General features: G+C 42.1%; 1 protein-coding gene across 1 annotated transcript in view; it reads right to left on the bottom strand.

Moving 5' to 3' along the window:
* LOC134226509 (uncharacterized) overlaps window positions 1-16,069 on the bottom strand; it is a 952,521-nt gene that overhangs the window by 834,398 nt on the left and 102,054 nt on the right. The window contains exon 2 of the mRNA XM_062707335.1: window positions 2,389-2,585. Coding sequence (XP_062563319.1) covers window positions 2,389-2,461 — 73 coding nt within the window. The 5' untranslated portion in view covers window positions 2,462-2,585. The remainder of the gene's footprint in view (window positions 1-2,388; window positions 2,586-16,069) is intronic.

Below are 16,069 nucleotides of genomic sequence, written 5' to 3'. Positions count from 1 at the left end.
TTCAACACCCCCCCCCCTCCCCCTTTTGTAACACGTTTTGTACGAATCCTCTAAAATTTTCAAATGGATCGTCACGCTGCTCGGAACACCCCTCGCCCCTAAGAGCGTGACGTACTTTGTGGAAGGTCCCTTATGTACAAAGGGGGTTCTGAAGCTAAAGTTCCCTATTGGTGTTAAGATCGTCGGCTTCGCCGATGACGTAATCTTGGAGGTCTACGGGGAGTAAATTCTCGAGGTAGAACTGACCGCAGCACACGCGTTTGGATAAGCGTTAGAGGGCTGAAGCTCGCTCAACATAAGACGGAGGTGGCTATCGTCAACAACCGCAAGTCGGTTTAACATGCAGTGATTCATGTGCGTGAAGTCGCGATCGCATCAAAGCGGAGTTTTAAGCTCCTGGGGATCGTACTAGACGACAAGCAAACATGTCGACTATGCGTGCAAAAGGGCTTCGACTGCTGTTGCGGCATTAGAGAGAATGATGCCCAACAGTTACAAGATGTGTACCAGCAAAGATGAAATAAACAGATGACAGTTGTGTGTTACTTCCATTTTGAGTGGTTTACCCTTGAAAACGCGGATAGATTTAAATTTGGATTTAGGGAGGCTTGTCCTTGAAAATTTTCGGATATGGCAACGGCGACTAAAGACTCGGTCATAAATACATGAATTGTTTTCACAATTTTTGCAACCTAACCAAGCGAGAGGAAACAAATAGCAAAAATATGTCGTCCATTGGAATAATGGAAACTTTTTCAATGTTTGACCACGATTTAAAGCCCAACGAATTTACCTTCTTTTCCGGGCAGCAGCACCTTTCGACTGCTGTTTCTTCAATTTCCATGGCTTTGCAGCTGTTTTGCGAAAATCTGCTGTCGTCATGCTTCACCGCCACCTCCTTGGCCATGCGAATTGAACGTTTCCTCGCGCACGTGCCCTCCATCTCTGTAGGTAAACATTTCAGTCACCCATTTCGGTGTCTGGAACTGTGCCGGATTATTTTCGTCCACCGTCCCATCATCGACAGCGTGGAACGATTTCCATTGAATGGCGCTGGTGTAGCGTGAAACGACAGCCTTGACATGACTTTTAAATAAAACGAATTTGTCGACCTCGGAGAAAGCCGGGGGGTCGGTCAAAATTATGAGGGAACAATATTTAATGAACAGCGAAAAAGATACTAAAGGAAAGGGAACATCATCAGTTTGATGGCTACGCCGGCGATGATGAGTCTGATTCCTTATTCACATTTTTTGCTTCAGTTTTCAAGTTTTCCTTTGGTTTGACATCATCTTCTACGGCGGAACAAAACAACAGGTCTGTGTGGGAATAAATGAGTGGCAAATTGGAGCGGTAGATTATTTGGCGAAAATTGCTGATTAGGCTCTGGAAGGTTGGTACCTAGTCGTTAAGGCGGGGTGGCAATGCAATGTTCTGGACGACTGGATGAAAAAAATGGGTGGTCGTGTGTATTATTTTCGGGATTATTTAATAAAATACGAAAAAAAATTCATAGGGCGTTCCGCTGTGCAAATTAGCTGATTGAATGTCGATTTTATAATGGTTGTATTCGATTAAATATTATTTCTGCGTTAACGATTATATAAGTGTGGCCGATAATGCCGATAATAAACAGCATTCTGGCTCTCAGTTAAGCATTTGGTAACAGACATATGGTGCCCCATATCAGAACGATGAATTAGTAGCATTAGTCACATCATCAATCGAAAGGAAATCAAATCGGGGGATTAATTCGGTCTGAGCAATCAATTAATAAAAAATACAGCACTTCGCGCAAAAGCAATAATAAAAAACCGCGAGAGAAAAACACTTAGATCGAGGATGTCTTGTGATGAGATACGGTACTTCGCGTCCGATTCGTCCTGATGCTCGAAGGAGAATCGCAAGAGAGAAACGCATCGTAAATACACCCAGGTTTTTTTTTACACGGTTGGATTTCATTAATTTCTCGGTTAACCTGAACTTTCACAGTTTTTTAAATACCCCCTGAATTTTCTTTGATTTTTTGTGAATTTTTTCGTGGGGTTAACTCATTGTTTCATTGACGCTGAAGGTCTTAAACGACCAAAACCAAACCGTGTAAAAAAAACCTGGGTGTATTATGAAACCAATAGAATAACTTCTGACACTATATTCAAAATAATCACTTCAACGAAAACATTATTCACGTTCATATTGCAAAATTAAGTGCACCTCTGTTCACATATAAAATACGTATTCCATTAATTTATACGCCCCGCGATGGCAACCGCACCAGTTTACGTGCACTTACGTCCGCTCTATTATTATTATTATTATCGATGGCATTCCCCCTCTCGGAGAAAGCTCATCCGACCAAATGGCACCCCCCAAACGAAAATTACTTACCGCAGATGTGAACGCACAGCAGCAGCAGCACAATTATTGCGTTAATAAAGATCCATTTATCTTTATCGGCCATCGCGGCAAATGGAGTTTTTGCCCGGTTCCGGAGTGCGCTCGTGAATCTCGGTGAATTGTTTGGTACTTTTTATGATTATCCTCGCGGTGCCCCAACCAGCTGGCGGACCAATCTGCGAGGTTGGCTGCAAGCAAAGAACACAAAAAGAGGGAAAAAATGAATAAAAAGGATAACATTCGGTTATAATTCTGTTTGAAACAGACAATCTGATAAATCGAGATCCGTTTTGTGTGCCGGCACATTATGCACACAAAAATACAATTAGGTATTAATGTTTTATCGTTAACTCTTATCCTTCTATTTATGCCGAATCAAAGTGGTTTCGGGCAAGCAAAAAAATCCTTTCCATCGAAGAAGAGGCAGAACATAAAAATTATGAATAATTCACTATCATAAACCATAAATCAGCAGCCCCCGAATTCCGGCTGACGACGATTCGACGTCCTGATTTTGGTTTATCGGGGGGTGTAGCTTTTAGTCGAACAGCAGCAACAAAAAAACAACACAAAGCCAAGTGGTAAGCGACGAATTACGATCGCGATGACGACGCTGATGCTGAGTAAAGCAATGATTAACGATGCGGACGATCGGAAAGGGGTGGTGATGATGATGATGACGGATGTTGAACATACTTTGCAGTCACTTACTCGAACCAGGAGGGTTTATTGAATTTTTCCATCAGCTGGCGACATTCGATGGGGTCCGGGTGATGATCGACCGACCATTATCCTATATACGAAGAACGCGCACGATTGGAATCAATTAATTGAAGGATTTAATCGTTTTTCAATTGTACTCGCGGGTAGTGGCAGTCCGTCCATATGGGTCATGGAAATGTGTTTTCAATTAGCTTGATAAAAATCAAATTTCGGACGCAATGGGTGGTGGTGTATAATAAATTTAAGGGTGAATGTACTTCTCTCGTTTAGTGATGTGAGCCGTCGCCGTCGAGAATTTTGCATCCCGAGATGAGCCAGCCTAGGGCTGAAAGTTTTGTAAATAAAGATATAAAAAATCAGAAGCGTTGTGTTTGTGTACAAGACACGACCGCTCGACTTAAACTACATAAAACCTTTTAGTGCAATGAGATTTGTAATACAGTAATATCCCGATTTTATCACCCCGCCTGGTGAATTTTGGGGTGATAAAATAGGGCATGCGACAAAATCATGATTTTTTATTTTCGATTTTTTTTAATTCATTTCACACATATGAATCAGTTTTTGCCTCTCAAAGACGAAATGCGTAAAAGGGACCCGTTATTTATTGTTGAAAATGCTTACAGAATCCTTCACAAGTACTCAGAAGTCATTCATAATAAACCACATGTGGTAAAAGTTATTTCACTAAAATCGCTGTTGTTTGCGGTACTATTTACGAAAATAAAAAGAACGACTACAATTTTTATTTTTTTTTTGGAGCAACAAAATCAAGTTGAAAACGTGACAAAATCGGGACGTGATAAAATCGGGTCGAAAGCGTGATAAAATCGGGGATAGACAAAATCTGGGAGTGACAAAATTGGGTCAAAATAGTATCACGTAAATATTAAGTCGCATACATGACACAATCACAAATTTTAAGCAAAAATTATGTGAAGTGTAAAATATTTACGTTACAAACAGTTCATAATTTGTTCTCAGGATAAAATTTTCCTTCAACTACCGCCGATGGCCATCATCAGCATCGATAGCGCTCAATAGAATTTGTTTAAGAATCTTAGTAAAGCAGGTTTGTAGCCAGCGAGTGAAAAATTGGAAAGAAATTGCTCTAGCATAATTCTGCTGTCGACCAACGATAGGCACTCAATGAGTTACCGCTAATTTGCTACAGACGCTATTTTTATGGATAAGTTTCAGCAGTAACTACCCGTTGACAGCCGCCACTGGCAAAAAATCCTCTCAATGCCCTTTTCCAGCCACTAATAACAGCAAAACTAAAGTAAGAATTTCACGGGAAATTTTCTTTTGTGCGACAATTTCCAATACAGCAAACAAAACATTCTTCTTTAAGCAATGATGGTCCTGAAAAAAGTGCACTATTCACTATCAGTATGCGAGGAAATTTCGCTTTAGTACTGCGGCCACCGACGAAAAGATTTCTGCAGCAACTACTGCCGACGACCATCATTGTTGGATGAATTTCGAAATTTTGATGATGTTGCTGACGACGGCCGCCCAATTATTTACAGCAAACCGGATCTGCAGCAACCGCCAACTATACGACACGGTAAAAAATATACACGTCCATGCGAACTGTTCTGCATTTGAATATGCACTACTTTGGAATCAAATCAATATCAATAGCTGAGCTCGTCGCATTAAAAGACCACCACTTTCATTTGACGTGCACAATGTTTTGAATATAAAACAACAAAATTAAAAAATAGAATAACCTCAGCTCAGATTTGAATAGCATACCTTTGCTTGAAAGTCCTTCGTCTTACCATGACTCCATCTCACACTTCGAAATACCTCTTGAAATAAGCAGAACAGATGAAAGAACTGTCATCTATTTTTAGAACAACACCAATATCGCTCCACTCCTAAATCAATAGCCTTGAACCTGTGAATTCAATAGCATAGCACTTTCAATTCTAGTGGAGACATCATTGGTGCTGATCGAAGTGCTAATCATTCCAACATCCAGTGAGTAGCACTTTGATCAACAGTGTTGATGTTATGGAATTGTCTGCATTCAACACACTTGTGAAAGGTGTGACACCACTTCAAAATCAAAGGAATATCATTTTCAATAATAGTGATTTTAAAGTTGATCATTCAATAGATGGAACAGTTAAATTGAGCGTGTTGATTTTTTACCGTGGAGAGAACGCCACTGATGTGATGTCATTCCAGTTCGAGACAGCAGCACGTACGGACGTGCGCTCGCGCATTTTTTCCAAGTGTTTTTTCTCGTTCGTTCGCTGTTTACGTTTTCGCTTCGTCGTGTTGACGTCATTTTCTCCCGGACCCGTCATGGGAAACTCGGTGGCCGATTCGGTCACGGGAAAAGTGCTTAAGCGCACTGCTCTTGGAGGCGCGGGTAACCACTCCAAGTAGCTTTTGCAGAGCAACGTGTTCTCGCCGTTGCCGCTTGATGACGCCGGCGATCTCCGAAAAAGAGAAAGAAGCAGCTGCCGCAGGTGCAAACTGAGCGGATGGAAAAGTGCCCGCCTGTTTTCATTAGGGGAGATCCACCGGATTTGCGGCCGAAAATCCGCCAGCTCATTGCAAAGGGCCTTAAGTGCACGTTCCGGCTTTGCAGTGAGGGAGTCAAAGTGATGCCTGCCAATCCAGATCACCCCAAATCTTTCGTGGAGTTCCTACAGGTCCACAAGTATAAGTTTTACACTAATGGCCTCTCCGGCACAAAGCCGCTCAAGGCTTTGCTGCGAGGGATCCACGATATGAAGGATGAAGAGCTTATCACAGAGCTAGAAAGAGAGCGTCCATTATTTACGTCACGCAAAAACGGCATTTTTTGACCCCCCCCTTGTCACAAATAGTCACATTTTGCCAGACCCCCCTTGAATATTATGTAACATTACCGTAGAGAAGCAATTGGGTCCGCACTAGCAATTGGGTCCTAAAATGAAGAACCGATATTCGATTTTATTTCAGGGAACGATGAAGTTAATCATCCTGAACGCGGCAGTTTTTCTTTTGACTCAAAAATTGAAAAGAACAATGTTTTATTTGAAATTTGAAAATAGATGAAAAATGCTTCCTCGACATTTTCGGTCTTGTTTGACGTAAGCATTCAAACGCACTAGCAAAACACCGCAGGGCACTTGACTCAACCTTTGACAGTTAATATATGGGCCTGACGTTTCGGGCTGATGGTTGATTCGTTCTGAAATGTTACACAGGCCAATATTTGCCTCAAAATGTATTAAACATAAAAATATTATTTTTACTGATTTAGGCTTTTACCTGATTTTTTGTAACATCGGTTCATGTATTCTTGACCGATGCACTATCGTTTGCAACCATAAACGAGATAGGGCTTTAGGACCCAATTCTTCAGAACGTTCTTCATTATGAAATAATGCAGCCTCGAGACGAGCCAGCCCAGGGCAGAAAGTCTCGCTAATAAAGACAAAAAAATAATGCAGCCTTTGATAAGTGTTTAAAAAAACTAAGTTTAGTAATAAAACACAATAAATTTCTAGTTTTTGTACGTGTAACTTTTTTAATAACTCCACAAATTGGTGATACAATCCGATTTAATTCAGTTTAAGGTTTGTACGGTTTCGATTTAAACTTTTCAAATTCTTTGGGAACAACAAATTCAATTTAAGTAAACTTGAAATAGCAATAATAAACGATAATGAAACTTTATAAAAACATAATATGACGGAAATTCTGTGCAACATGTTTGCTTCATGTGAACGCTTATTACTCGTCAGTCCACGGATTCTGTAGATGGTCCGTGATGGAAACCACGGGAAAATCGGATGAATCAGTGACACCTGTGTCCAATAGCGATGATTTCGGTAGATCGCTGAGGTCCAAGTCGTCTTCGTCCATCCACTCGCAGTCCATATTTTCCCTCGGGCCACAACCGCCATCCACTCACGCTGACGTTTTGCAGCAACACGTACTGGTCGAACCCTTTTAACTGCTGGTAGTGCCGTAGTGGAGTTCGCTTTATGCAGTCTTCGATGCTCACGAAGCATTACCACCGAAGCGAAATACAACCCACAAGTACAACAGATCCCAAGTAACAATTTCCATGCTTCTTGGATTTATCTAATTCTTATTGCGGATTTATGACAGCAATCACGAAGCTGATTGCTCAGTTTTATTGGCGCTCTTATTGCTATCAATAAACCTCCCATAAATCTGCTGAAAAATGCTTCAAACGTCAAATGCCTATTGACCATATGAACAGATCTATGGTAGTGATGAAGAGCGTAATAAATCCAATTTTCAACGCTCGAATAAAGCTACAATTTTTGGTCATAATGTGGTCAAATGAATTACCCCCATAAGAATGTTTGTATTGCGAAGAGTTTATGACGGTGTTTTATAAAAGCAAATTTTTTTCTGATCGAATTCCATGATGGCCATATTGAAAATGGAAAAGCATTTCGCAGTCAGTGAAATATATCACTGAAATACATGATTTAACAAAATTTTCACCGCTTATCATACTTTTCTTGATAAATAATTTTATTAATTAATAGTTTGGGCAGAAATACTAATCGATTTAGTGGACATCCTAAATGTTGTGGTAATCAATATTCTCGATTTATTTCCCTGAACTACGTTATATGACCGGCGCGTGGTGTTCAACCTTATTTTTTTCACAACATTTGACCATAAAATCGAAACCTGAAATAAAATATTATTTTGTTGTCATCATCATAATTTTTATCAACAATCCATTTTGTTATTATTTTTCTGCAAAGATTTGTTTCTCTTTTTCTAATGCAACATTTTGACAGCTGCCGCAGCCGAATTCCCTTTTTTGCGGGTGGTTTGAAAAGGGTTTCTAAATGCTCTTATAATAGATTTAAAGTGGTTATCTGGAGAGGGCCACTTGGCAATATCTTACTCTTATAGTGGTCATCAGAAGGTTGCCGTGTATTACTCGATTTAATGTTAGATCTTATAAATTGATCTTGTAAACCATTCTTAGAGCGAAATAAAACTTAAAATGTTACTTGGGTTAATATGGTTTTCACAGATGTACAATACATATCATACGGAATCATCTTATATGCACTGGCTGATTTCGATAACATTTTATCAATCTGGAGAGAATTCAAAACGAACATCGGAGGGAAGTGTAATGTTTCGATCCGATCGATCCGATCAACCCATGCGATGTTTGTGACAAAGAAACTGGTGGTGGCAAAAATCTGTTTTGCAGTACATTCTGTATGCTATTTTTTTTTTTAAATAAAATCAGATTTGCATAACTACCTGTCGGAACATTTCACGATCTGAAGAAGGTATTAACTGTTTCTGACGTGAGCTGCAAACCAGCTTTGATCGAACTCGTGAAATAAATCTGAATTAGCCTCCGACGAATCAGGCTCAATCCTGGATCACTTTCCGATACCGTGGGTTTTCATCGGGGGCCTGCTTATTGGCAACCAATAGCAACCCTCGCTTTGTTATCCTGGCTAATAACTCCAGCTTCGTTAGGACCGAGAAGCGACGCCAGTTCTTCGAGTGATCGAATCAAAGCTGACAGAATCGGCCATCGAGATGGTTCTGATGTTTTGTATTGCTCGCACGAAGCAGTTTGACCGGTTCCGTGGAAATGTGGCGTTTTCCTTCGCTGCTGTCAGCTCGCCTCAGGATCAAACGTAGATAAGTGGCTGATCGATTGATACTAAACCAATTTGACTGCAATGCAAGTGACAGTTCATTGAGATTTCTCACACTTCTTACGCTTTCATCGTGTCGTCTGTCGTGAGCAGCAGACCCATGCAGCGCTATATCACAAATTGTCTTGAGCAGAGAAGGCTGCTCTTCTTCAATCCTTGGACGTCCAAATGAGTTCTGAAACGGGAAGTACTTTCCTAAACATATTCTATATATTTTACTAGGTTCTTATTTTAATAAAAATGTAATTATTAACAGTAGACTGGAGTAAAACAGACAACTTATTTTTAAAATGCTAGCTGCCAATATCGACCTAAAAAATGTACTAAAAGCATTTCACGTCTAGCACAACCTATCGAAAAAAACAGAAATCAGTGCGCACGGTAGCTTTATCTTCTTTTTTGGTGTGGTTTATTGTGGTGGAACAATACTTGAATCAATCGCAATTGGGAATTATTATTCTTTTTACATTAGGCCGGAACAAATATTATTTTCTTCTTCTGTCATCAAATTTAATTGGAAAAGTAAATAAAATATTGAGCTTTTCCAGAAAATTCTTTAAGAAAACTGATGAGTTTTACGATTTTATCAATTTATCCATTTATTTTTTATTTGCCACCCCCTTCGTTATCCAAAGACCAGCATGACAAAAGACGAAATTTATATTTGTTCCGGCCTTATTTGGCCATCTGATATCAATTTTTGAAAAGTTGTATTTTTTTCATTTTCATTTTCCATTTTCATTTTCATTTTGCAGCGTTTGTGCGAGTGCAAGTCAATCCAAGGCCGATAATAGACAGGGTAATGGTAAAAGAGTTCTTGCAGACCACTTGAACGCCATGGGGTAGGATAAGGATGGGGTGAAGTTAGGTTCGGATTTGGAATCGACTCGACACTAATGCAAAATGTAATTGAATGCAAACTAGTCAATGATCAAAGGTTAAAATGATAATTTCAAAAATTCTAGTACAACGTTTTCTAGTTTTTAAAAGCAATGTTTAAAATGCAATATCTTCTGCTTTTGTCATATAGTCATATAAGTCATATAGTCCAATTATAAGTTATTCAATTTGTTGGCTTTATGTGACCACATTGAAAATTTAAAAAAATATTGCGTATTAGTGTTCTATTTTATAACTTTTACTTATGCAGAATGAAGATTAATTAACTTTGTTTGTTCTGGGTTGTTCTGCGTTCGTCAAATCACTGTGTTTACTAGGGTGGCTCAAAAAACACTTTTTCAATTTTTTGATGGGCCGCCCTTTTATTCGGTTCTATTTGATGCCCTGAAGCTCTGGACAAAATTTCAGCCAAATCGGTCAACGTTTGGGCGGTGCTAAACTCGTTGGATGTTTATATGGGAAAATGTATGCAGAAACATCCAAAAACAGTGATTTGCAGTTGGACGGCACAATTTACGATCAAGAGCCACGATACTCATTCAGTTCTTGTATAATTAAATACAGAATATTATGCTGAAAACCGGAAGAAGATTAGAGTTTATTAGGAGAAGATATTAGCATTTTGCTGGAGTGTTGTAGGGGTGAATTTATTTCTTTTCAAAGGTAAAAGAAACGAAATTTGCTCAAACCCCACTTCAGAGAAATGCTAATAACTTAGCCGGGCAAACTTTAATCTTTTCGCGGTTTTCTGCATAACATTCTGTATTAAATTCTTCAATTTCTGAATGAGTATCATAGGTCTTCATCGCAAGTTGTGCCGTCCAACTGCAAATCACTGTTTTTGGATGTTTCTGCATACATTTTTGCATATAAACTTCCAACGAGTTTAGCACCACCCAAACGTTGACCGATTTGGCTGAAATTTTGTCCAGAGCATCAGGGCATCAAATAGAACCGAATAAGAGGGCGGCCCATCAAAAAATTGGAAAAAGTTTTTCCCATACTAATTTGAGCCACCCTAGTGTTTACCTAAGTAATCAACATTGACGAAACATGTTCTTAAGCTGTGTTGACACTACAAACTCAATGTAAGATATATCATGTAAAAGTGGAAACTGTTAAACAATTTAGTTTGTTCTATTATAATTTTTTGTCAAGGTTGCCTATAACTTTAAACTGTTCAAACAAGTAGCTTTATCGGGTATATTAATTACGGTGATTATCTATTAAGTTCTAATCAAGGTCAGCTATAGGATTCACTTTTCGGTAGCAAAGTAAAGCTTCATCACGCCTATTGCCTGTCTATTGTTTGGATTATCTGTTATTTACGAAAAAGTGTTTTCACTGCAAGGCTGTTATTTCACAGTTGAGAGAACCCCCTCTCCCCCTCTGTCACGTTTAGTCACGATTTTTTAGACCCCCTCCCTCCCTAAAAGCGTGACGTAATTTGTGGACGTTCGCAAAGCAGTGGACTCAAGCCTATCTGTTGGAATATCAGGTAGTGTGCGACGCTTCGCTGTAGATCGAAGATGGATAAGAAGCGGGCGCCGGTTAGTTGTAGTTGCTCTTTGGTATAGATTAAGAAATATTGTTATGGATGTATTGTATATACCTATTGTTGAATAAAGAGAACTGCAGCTGCTGGCAGAAGTATCAGTCAGTAGCCTGCCGTGGTGTAGAGAGGGAACTCTATTTGTTTATTCTTTGTGAGGGGGTTCCCTTCTCCGGCCAACACTATCGCCGTGCACAAAATCGCTCGCCACGAGTAGAAAGGGACCACGAGGCCAGAAAGTACCGAGATCAGCTTTACCTGCTCCATCTGGAGCATGGCTCCATCTCCTTCAAGGACCTGAAGCTGATCAAAGTAATCAACTACACCGTCGTCGGCTGGGAGCGATACCGTCCCGTGCATAGTGACGTGACGCAGAGCATGAGTTTCAACTTCGGGCATGGCACCCGGAATTGCCACATGGCCAAGCGCTGCAACAAGTGTGGCGAACTGCACCCGACGGATGAGTGCAACAAGATGGTGGTGACCGATCCAAAGTGCGCCAATTGTGGCGAAAAACATCGGGCCACTACGAAAGGCTGTCCGAAACGCGCGAAGTTCCTAGAAATCCGAAGGGAATCATCATCCAAAGCCCATCCGAAGAGGAACCGTGTTCCAGTGATCGACGAGGTGAACCTTTCTGCTATAACGGCTCCCCGACGAGCGGTACCAGTACTTCCACCATTACAGCCGCACAAGCGACTGGCCGCAGCGGTAGCATCGATTTAAGCGCACCACCAGTTCCATCCTCCAACGAATGGCCCCGCTTCCTCCTTCTAGATTCCGTCGGCAGCCGGAGAATCAAACTGTCCCACCGGAAGAATCAGCTCCGCTCTACACTCCGGAGCAGCTGATGCCAATCTTCTCACAGCTCGCCACTCCGCTGCGTGGTTGCAAAACCCGATTCGACCAGGTCTTCACTCTTGGCATGTTCATCATTGAAAATGGCTGCTAGGGTGGGCCTGGTCAACTGGAACGCTTGCTCGCTAAACAACAAAACAATTGAGCTGAAGGATTTCATTGAGGAGAAGGAAATAGACGTGGCGTTCATCACCGAAACGCACCTAAACCGGAGGTGAACGTCAACATCTCGGACTTCCGCATCGTGCGACTCGACCGGCCCACCTGGGGAGGCGGTGTGGCCATCGCTCTTCACTACAACATCAACTGTCGTCTGCTTCCAAGCTTCCAGCTCAGTGTCATCGAGGCCATCGGTGTCGAAATCTCCACTTCTGTCGGCACAACCGCGCTCATCGGGGCGTACTGTCCAACGGCTGGATCATCGGCTGCCTTTAGGAGGGACATCGTCAAGTTTACGCGGAGTCAAGGCCAATACACCCGATTCTGTTTTTACATGGATTTTTTTTACACGGCCGTGTCAAAAACATCCCGCACAAAATCTTTGCAAAGTTACTCCATTTTGCATAATTCGTCGAGAAATCATAAAACTTTTTTTACACGGATTTTCGAATTTTGAACTGAAAACTTTTTTTGCACGGAACACATCCCCCGTATAAAAAAAGAATCGAGTGTATATCATTGCCGGCGACCTGAATGTCAAACATCAAGCCTGGGGCAACAGTCGCGGCAATCGAAACGGCACCATCTGGAGCAACGACATAGAGGAAGGCAACTACACGATCTACACGGTCCGGTGGTGTCCACGCAACCCTCGACCTATAAATAACCAACATGAACAACCACGTCTCGCAGCCGGTCGTCTACCAGGAGCTCAGTTTGGATCACTATCCGGTGGTGGCAATCTCGGTGGCCAGAGAGCAGCATGTCCCGACGGCTCGGCAGGTAAGCATCTCCTTAAATATCAATACACTCACCAGAGATTTTATTGCGGAATGTCACTCGCAGGAAGTTTCAGCGTACTGGACTGCCTGAGCTTAAGGCACGCTGCAATCGAATCACAAAAATTATCCAGGCCAGAATGGTGGACCTCAAAAATAACGACTTCTCGAATGATATCCACACTCTCCCAGATTATGCTAAGCCGTTCTGGAAAATGACCAAAATACTAAAATCCAAGCCTCGGTCCATTTCAACTTTGATCCAAATAGACAATAATGGCTCTAAGGATCACTTGATGACTCCTGCAGAGAAGGTCGCTGAAATAGGTCGTCACTTCATTAGCTCACACAATCTTGGGCAGAACATCGTCAGTCCAAATGAAGAAGCCGTCCACGAGCATGCTAACAACATCCATTTGATTCCCAACGACTTCTAGGAGGAGTTGGAGATCTCAGCTGGCGAATTGACGGCCTATATCAAAATCATCGAAGAACATGAAGGTCCCAGCCTTTCGCTGATCTTTAATCAGTGTCTCCGGCTCAGCTACTTCCCAGCGAAAGTTTTCCCCATCCGGAAGCCTGGGAAGGATCCTCCCGAAAAGTTATCGTCCCATCAGCCTTCTCTCAGGATTATCCAAGCTAATCCGGAAAAGCTTTTCATCAAAGTTTACTTGAGTCTGCCGAAAATCTCAACATCTTGCTCGAGGAACAGTTTGGTTTTCGACGCGGTCGATCAACCGTACACCAACTGGCTCGAGTTACCAACGTCCTCAGACAGACGTCTCAAAAACATCCCCCATGGCCTTACTCGATGTCGAGAAGGCGTTCGACAATGTATGGCACGATGGCCTGGTGTACAGACTACAACGCTACAATTTTCCCAGCTAAGTACTGATCTCAATCAGCGAAGCGAGCTCCAATGCGCACAACATCGTCGCAAGTGTCCCCCAGGGCAGTATCCTCGGGCCCCTGCTTTTCAATCTGTTCACCTCCGACATGCCAGAACCTCCAGAAGGCGGCATTCTGTGTCTGTTCGCAGATGACACCTCCATCGTCTGTCCAAGTGATCAGAGCGCTAGTGATCATTTTCCCCACTCTACTTAAACATGTTCCGCCTGGGGACTGTAAAACCATGCTCAATGGCTCGACTATGGAATTGGCCAATGAGGCCGACTACCTAGGCTTGATCCTCGACAGCAAGCTTATTTTCAGGCAACAGGTTGACAAGACGGTGACAAAGTGTAACGTTTTGTTAAAACTACTGTATCCTTTGATCAACCGTCTGTCGTCATTGTCCCTGAAAAATAATCTTGCTGTCTACAAGCAAATCATCCTCCTCCATCCATCCTCGAATATGGCATGCCGGTCTGGGAGAGCTGCGCTAAAACCCACCACCTCATACTTCAACGGGTCCAAAACAAATTCCTGAGGATGATGCTCAACACCCCTCCCAGGACAAGAACATCCGAGGTCCACCATCTGGCCGGGATAAAAACCTTACATGAACGCTTTGGTGAGTGTAAAGAAAAGTTTAGGGTCCGTTGCTTGCATTCAGACCAGGCTCCAATTAGGGCGCTAGTTCCAATCTAGGTTATCAAATTTTTATTGTAAATATTGGTGTACATAGTAGTTAGGTTATCAAATTTTAAAAACACACTAGCGCCTCCTAAAGGCCGTCATGATATACATATTATATTTTAATAACAATATAAAAAAAATCAAATCGAAGTTGGAGCAATGGGAATACTCAGCCGGATGTTAGGAACCAAGTGAGTTTCCGTAATCAAGGCCTCATGGACATTCCGATTGGTGAGGAATTGTCCAAATTCAATCTCTTCAGGTCGGAGGGACCTAGCATTCCAGGTAATAATTTGGATAGAGCTAGTATTCAAACTGGATCAGGAAAACTCCCAACGTTTCAACTTGCTCATGCCGGGAACGGCAACGTTTGAGTCTGTACGACCTTTTCAGGAGGATCCTAACCAATTCTTCCGAGGAGTACAGCGGAGCATTTTGCGGGGCGGATTTATCGTTTTCATCACCTTCACTCACATGTAAGTCGGCCGGCTGGAATGGTGAATCCCGAGGGGCACTTGGTCTTGGGGGCTCGTGCCAGAAAGAGACGGACTGCTGCTGGTGTTGATGAGCCATTGCAATGGCAATGTTTCGAGCATCAAGCTGAATGAAACCAGCGGAAGCATAGGAGCGAAAAAAAAATTGGGATTGTATACAAGACACGACCGCTCGACGTAAACTACGTAAAACCAAATATAGTACACTGAACCAATTACTTACTTGATACTTGATGGGCTCTTCGATGAACCTACGCCGAATGGAGTATCCTTCTCCACTGGACTCGATCCTGGGCCAGTCGCCCTGAACGTTGGGCGCCCTCAGGTCCTCTTCAACTGCAAAAAGCCATCGTGTACGCGGCCTTCCACGAAGCCTGCGGCCTCTTCCGGGTTCTCTACTAAATATTATCTTCGCTTGATGTTCTTCCGGCATACGAACAACGTGACCAGCCCACCGTAGTCTGCCGTGGTGTATAAGCTTAATAATATCCAGCCCTTTATACACCTGATACAATTCATGATTCATGCGACGCCGCCAGATACCGTTCTCCTGTTTACGCCGAGTATTGTCCGCAGCACCTTACGCTCAAACAATCCGAGAGCTCTCCGATCACCCTCCTTTAACGTCCATGTCTCATGGCCGTATAAAGCCACCGGAAGAATCAGAGTAGTATACAGCGCGAGTTTTGTTTTCGTTTGCAGACTACGGGACTTAAGCTGGTTACCCTATTTGCCCTATTTGCAGCTGAAATACGCCTTTTCACCTCGCGGGTAACATCATTATCGCACGTCACTAATGTTCCAAGATACACAAATTCTTCTACCACTTCAAATTTGTCAAAATCTAGCATCATCTCGCTACCACCATCACTAATGAACCCACGTTGATTGCCAGCGACCATGTACTTTGCTGGTTCTTCTTTTTCTTCTTCTTATTGGCATTAC

The sequence above is a fragment of the Armigeres subalbatus genome, chromosome 1, assembly GCF_024139115.2.
Source record: "Armigeres subalbatus isolate Guangzhou_Male chromosome 1, GZ_Asu_2, whole genome shotgun sequence".
In the NCBI taxonomy this organism is placed as follows: domain Eukaryota; kingdom Metazoa; phylum Arthropoda; class Insecta; order Diptera; family Culicidae; genus Armigeres; species Armigeres subalbatus.
Note: the sequence above shows the minus strand (reverse complement) of the source record. Positions and strands in the feature narration are given on the sequence as shown.